A 6,000-nucleotide genomic window follows, 5' to 3' on the forward strand; every position below is an offset into this window, starting at 1 on the left:
ACAGGGGGCAGCGCTGGGGGCTCCCTGCTCTCCAAGGGCTTCTCCAACCCAAACAATTCCATGGTTCTCAAAGGATGCTGGTGGGGCTCCTGGGGTTCTGTGGTGTTCTACACCGCCCTGAAAGCTGAGGTGTGACAAAGCCTCGTTCAGGTGCTCTCGGCGCTGTCTCAGCAGGGCTGGGCAGGACAAGCTGCAGGAGATTGTGCAGGACAAGCTGCAGGAGATTGTGCAGGACAAGCTGCAGGAGATTGTGCAGGACAAGCTGCAGGAGATTGTGCAGGACGTGTGCAGGAGGTTGTGCAGGACAAGCTGCAGGAGATTGTGCAGGACGTGTGCAGGAGATTGTGCAGGACAAGCTGCAGGAGGTTGTGCAGGACTTGTGCAGGAGATTGTGCAGGACAAGCTGCAGGAGATTGTGCAGGACAAGGTGCAGGAGATTGTGCAGGACTTGTGCAGGACAAGCTGCAGGAGATTGTGCAGGACTTGTGCAGGACAAGGTGCAGGAGGTTGTGCAGGACTTGTGCAGGACAAGGTGCAGGAGGTTGTGCAGGACAAGGTGCAGGAGGTTGTGCAGGACTTGTGCAGGACAAGGTGCAGGAGGTTGTGCAGGACAAGCTGCAGGAGATTGTGCAGGACAAGCTGCAGGAGATTGTGCAGGACAAGCTGCAGGAGATTGTGCAGGACAAGCTGCAGGAGATTGTGCAGGACAAGCTGCAGGAGGTTGTACAGGACAAGCTGCAGGAGATTGTGCAGGAGATTGTGCAGAACAAGGTGCAGGAGATGATTGTGCAGGACAAGGTGCAGGACAAGTTGCAGGACTTGTGCAGAACAAGCTGAAGGAGGACACAGTGATCATGAGGCACAGCTGCAGTCATGGGGCTCCTCCAGCAAAAACTCCCTGAGTTTTCAAGTTAAAAACCAAAAATATCGGGGGGAAAAAAATGAGATTGTAAAGCCAAGCTTAAGGGAAAAGGGGAAAATGAGTTTAGGCCAGATGATGGATAATCCTTCTCCATCAGCCAGCTTGGTTCCAGCCTTTGTAGAGCTGAGGAGTTTCTCCTGCCTCCCAGAGCTGTGCTGGACCAGCTCCAAGTCTCCGTATTCCGTGTCTGTAAAAAGTCAGGTACTGAGAGCAGATTGGAAGATTTGGGCAAGGTTAAAATAGACCAAGAACTGTTCTGCAGTGAGTGAAGGGAAACAGCTGCAGTGATTAAAGGCTGCTCTGCGCTCCCTGCCAGAGCCCCGTGCTTGGGAAAGCGGGAATGAGGGATAAAAGGGGAGTGAGGGGTGGAACACTGCTCTGAACTGGAGAGCCGTGCATTATCCTTTGGCACAGAGCGAACCCTGGGAGCCAGGGGAATGCCAGGTCACAGCTGGAGGGTGGCACCTGCTTCACTGGGGCGGCTTCGTGTCCTGCTAGGGCCAGGCCCTGCCCAGAGCAGCTCCAAGGAGCAAGAAGAAAAAATCACAAGGATTCTGTTTTAGTTCTGGCACTTTGTTTTCTTCCTGCTGAAGACAGGGTGGAAATAATCAGCTTTTCTAAATGCAGCAATTCCTGCGCGTGACTGGGGGGAAGCGGCTTCCTGAGGATCCCCTTGTGCAATCCAGCGGGGATGTGCACGCACGGAAATCTCCTTTTCCCTTTTTTTTTAGGTTAATGGAGCTTCTCTTCAGACAGTTGAGTCCCAGCTGTGCCCGATCCCCACCGTGTCCCCAAGAGCTCTGAGTGCCACATCCAGGTGACACCTCCAGGGCTGGGCACTGCAAAGCTCCCTGGGCACTGCCAAGGCCTGAGCCCCCTTTCCATGGGGAAATTCCTGCTGCTGTCCGAGCTGAGCCTGGCCTGGCCCAGCCTGAGGCCATTTCCCCTTGTCCTGTCCCTGTTCCCTGGGAGCACAGCCTGACCCCCCCCAGGCTGTCCCCTCCTGTCAGGGACTTGTGCAGAGCCACAGGGTCCCACTGAGCCTCCTTTTCTCCAGGCTCAGCCCCTTCCCAGCTCCCTCAGCCTCTGCTGGGGCTCCATTCCCTTTCCCAGCTCCCTCAGCCTCTGCTGGGGCTCCATTCCCTTTCCAGCTCCCTCAGCCTCTGCTGGGGCTCCATTCCCTTTCCCAGCTCCCTCAGCCTCTCCTGGGGCTCCATTCCCTTCCCAGCTCCCTCAGCCTCTCCTGTGGCTCCATTCCCTTCCCAGCTCCCTCAGCCTCTCCTGGGGCTCCATTCCCTTTCCCAGCTCCCTCAGCCTCTCCTGGGGCTCCATTCCCTTTCCCAGCTCCGTTCCCTTCCCTGCACACACTCCAGCCCCTGCAGGTCACACAGCACTGGTGGCACCGGCCCCGTGCAAATCTGATGTGTCTGGTGGGATTTGTTCATCGTGGATGCTCTGAATTGGATCGGATTTCCTGTCCAACCATTATGTGAAGTAGAAGCTTGATGTATAAATTATGTTATATAAATATACAGAGAAACACAGTGTGGGGACATGAGGAGTCCTCAGAGCCACTGGTGACCCAAAACATCCGGGCGGGATCAGGCTGTGCTCCCAGGGAACAGGGACAGGACACGGGGAAATGGCCTCAGGCTGGGCCAGGCCAGGCTCAGCTCGGACAGCAGCAGGAATTTCCCCATGGAAAGGGGGCTCAGGCCTTGGCAGTGCCCAGGGAGCTTTGCAGTGCCCAGCCCTGGAGGTGTCACCTGGATGTGGCACTCAGAGCTCTTGGGGACACGGTGGGGATCGGGCACAGCTGGGACTGGCTGGGCTGGAAGGGCTTTTCCAACCTCAGGGATTGGGGATTTCTGGCACTTCTCCTGCACTTGGCTGCTCCAAGCAGCTGCAGCAGCCTCATAGCAGCAGAGTTGTGGCCTGCAGTGACATTCCCAGCCCAGACACTTTCCCCTCTGAAGGACTCTGAGCAATGCATAACCCAGTTTCCATTTTAACTCCTTCCTTTGGTTCTCCTCCCAGTCCGTGTTTCTAGGGAATTATGTCATTCCCTGCGGTTCCTGGTGCTCTGAGGAGCTGCAATTTTCAATTTCCCTTCTTGGCAAGGTTTTCCTTCCAAGTCAGACTTGTTTGTGTCCTCCTCATTTGTGGGAAATGAGATCTTTTGAAGTGAAGAGCAGGAATTAACGCTCCTTGGTGACAACCTGGGCACGCTCCCTGTGCCCCCTGGATCTGTGATCTCCCGGCACAGCAGTTCAGAGAGTTATGGAATGGTTTGGGTTGGGAGGGAGCTCAAAACTCATCCAGTGCCACCCCTGCCATGGCAGGGACACCTCCCGCTGTGCCAGGCTGCTCCAGCCCGGCCTTGGGCACTGCCAGGGATCCAGGGGCAGCCACAGCTGTGCCAGGGCCTCAACACCCTGCCAGGGAGGAATGAGTCAATGTCCAGTGAATTATTCGATGGCTGAAGAATCAGTTAAGAGTTAAGGAATCAGTTAACAGTTAGGGAATCAGTTAATAGTTAAGGAATCACTTGGCAGGTGATCCTCCCCTCTCAGAACACGTCCCACCGCAGCTCCCTGACTCCCTTAGGTGTCCCAGCTCCTGCAGGTGCTCAGGAAAGGCTGCAGCAGCTGCTGGCTCCCGGACTTTCCCTCTTGTCCCCAGTGTTCCCACAGCCAGGTGACATCTGTGCTGCTGGCTCAGAGCAGAGGGACCCCAGGCAGGGAGGGGCAGGGCTGTGTGGGGAGGAGGCTGTCCCTGCCTGTTCCTGCGTGTCCCTGGGTGTCCCTGCCTGTCCCTGTGTGTCCCTGTGTGTCCTGTCCCTGTGTGCCCCTGGGTGTCCCTGTCCCTGTGTGTCCCTGCGTGTCCCTGTGTGTCCCTGCGTGTCCCTGCCTGTCCCTGTGTGTCCTGTCCCTGTGTGTCCCTGTGTGTCCCTGTGTGTCCCTGTGTGTCCCTGCCTGTCCCTGTGTGTCCCTGTGTGTCCCTGCGTGTCCCTGCGTGTCCCTGGGTGTCCCTGTGTGTCCCTGGGTGTCCCTGCGTGTCCCTGGGTGTCCCTGTGTGTCCCTGGGTGTCCCTGCGTGTCCCTGCGTGTCCCTGTGTGTCCCTGTGTGCCCCTGTGTGTCCCTGTGTGCCCCTGGGTGTCCCTGGGTGTCCCTGCCTGTCCCTGTGTGTCCCTGCCTGTCCCTGTGTGTCCTGTCCCTGTGTGTCCCTGTGTGTCCCTGTGTGTCCCTGCCTGTCCCTGTGTGTCCCTGTGTGTCCCTGCGTGTCCCTGCGTGTCCCTGGGTGTCCCTGTGTGTCCCTGGGTGTCCCTGCGTGTCCCTGGGTGTCCCTGTGTGTCCCTGGGTGTCCCTGGGTGTCCCTGCCTGTCCCTGTGTGTCCCTGCCTGTCCCTGTGTGTCCTGTCCCTGTGTGTCCCTGTGTGTCCCTGTGTGTCCCTGCCTGTCCCTGTGTGTCCCTGCGTGTCCCTGCGTGTCCCTGCGTGTCCCTGGGTGTCCCTGTGTGTCCCTGGGTGTCCCTGCGTGTCCCTGCGTGTCCCTGTGTGTCCCTGTGTGCCCCTGTGTGTCCCTGTGTGCCCCTGGGTGTCCCTGGGTGTCCCTGCCTGTCCCTGTGTGTCCCTGCCTGTCCCTGTGTGTCCTGTCCCTGTGTGTCCCTGTGTGTCCCTGTGTGTCCCTGCCTGTCCCTGTGTGTCCCTGCGTGTCCCTGGGTGTCCCTGTGTGTCCCTGCCTGTCCCTGCCTGTCCCTGTGTGTCCCTGCCTGTCCCTGTGTGTCCCTGCCTGTCCCTGTGTGTCCCTGTGTGCCCCTGTGTGTCCCTGCGTGTCCCTGGGTGTCCCTGGGTGTCCCTGCCTGTCCCTGCGTGTCCCTGCCTGTCCCTGCGTGTCCCTGTGTGTCCCTGTGTGTCCCTGTGTGTCCCTGCGTGTCCCTGTGTGTCCCTGCCTGTCCCTGTGTGTCCCTGTGTGTCCCTGCGTGTCCCTGCGTGTCCCTGTGTGTCCCTGTCTGTCCCTGCGTGTCCCTGTGTGTCTCTGTGTGTCCCTGTGTGTCCCTGCCTGTGCCTGTGTGTCCCTGTGTGTCCCTGCGTGTCCCTGCCTGTCCCTGTGTGTCCCTGTGTGTCCCTGTGTGTCCCTGCGTGTCCCTGTGTGTCCCTGCCTGTCCCTGTGTGTCCCTGTGTGTCCCTGTGTGTCCCTGCGTGTCCCTGTGTGTCCCTGTGTGTCCCTGTGTGTCCCTGCGTGTCCCTGTGTGTCCCTGCCTGTCCCTGTGTGTCCCTGTGTGTCCCTGCGTGTCCCTGCGTGTCCCTGTGTGTCCCTGTCTGTCCCTGTGTGTCCCTGTGTGTCCCTGCCTGTCCCTGCGTGTCCCTGCGTGTCCCTGCCTGTCCCTGCGTGTCCCTGCGTGTCCCTGTGTGTCCCTGCCTGTCCCTGCCTGTCCCTGTGTGTCCCTGTGTGTCCCTGCCTGTCCCTGTGTGTCCCTGTGTGTCCCTGCCTGTCCCTGTGTGTCCCTGTGTGTCCCTGCCTGTCCCTGCGTGTCCCTGTGTGTCCCTGCCTGTCCCTGCCTGTCCCTGTGTGTCCCTGTGTGTCCCTGCCTGTCCCTGTGTGTCCCTGCCTGTCCCTGCCTGTCCCTGCCTGTCCCTGCCTGTCCCTGTGTGTCCCTGTGTGTCCCTGCCTGTCCCTGCCTGTCCCTGCCTGTCCCCGCCTGTCCCTGTGTGTCCCCCTGTCCTGTCCCCCCCTGTCCCCCTGTCCTGTCCCCGCCTGTCCCTGTGTGTCCCCCTGTCCTGTCCCTGTGTGTCCCCCTGTCCTGTCCCTGCCTGTCCCTGTGTGTCCCCCTGTCCTGTCCCCGCCTGTCCCTGTGTGTCCCCCTGTCCTGTCCCTGTGTGTCCCTGTGTGTCCTGTCCCCGCCTGTCCCCCCCTGTCCCTCTGCCCTGTCCCTGCCTGTCCCCCCCTGTCCCCCTGTCCTGTCCCCGCCTGTCCCCCCCCGTCCCTCTGCCCTGTCCCTGCCTGTCCCCGCCTGTCCCCCTGTCCTGTCCCCGCCTGTCCCCCCCTGTCCCCCTGTCCTGTCCCTGCCTGTCCCCCC

General features: G+C 60.0%; 2 protein-coding genes across 2 annotated transcripts in view; one reads left to right on the forward strand and one right to left on the reverse strand.

Annotated features, from left to right (window-relative positions):
* LOC120750061 (putative Polycomb group protein ASXL2) overlaps positions 1 to 837 on the forward strand; it is a 59,702-nt gene extending 58,865 nt beyond the window's left edge. Inside the window, exon 5 of the mRNA XM_058419698.1 lies at positions 575 to 837. Coding sequence (XP_058275681.1) covers positions 575 to 837 — 263 coding nt within the window. The remainder of the gene's footprint in view (positions 1 to 574) is intronic.
* Positions 838 to 3,390: 2,553 nt separating this feature from the next.
* The window catches only part of EMILIN1 (elastin microfibril interfacer 1), a 6,848-nt gene continuing 4,238 nt past the window's right edge, over positions 3,391 to 6,000 (reverse strand). Inside the window, 1 exon segment of the mRNA XM_058419699.1 lies at positions 3,391 to 3,401. Coding sequence (XP_058275682.1) covers positions 3,391 to 3,401 — 11 coding nt within the window.

This window comes from Hirundo rustica, chromosome 3, assembly GCF_015227805.2.
Source record: "Hirundo rustica isolate bHirRus1 chromosome 3, bHirRus1.pri.v3, whole genome shotgun sequence".
In the NCBI taxonomy this organism is placed as follows: domain Eukaryota; kingdom Metazoa; phylum Chordata; class Aves; order Passeriformes; family Hirundinidae; genus Hirundo; species Hirundo rustica.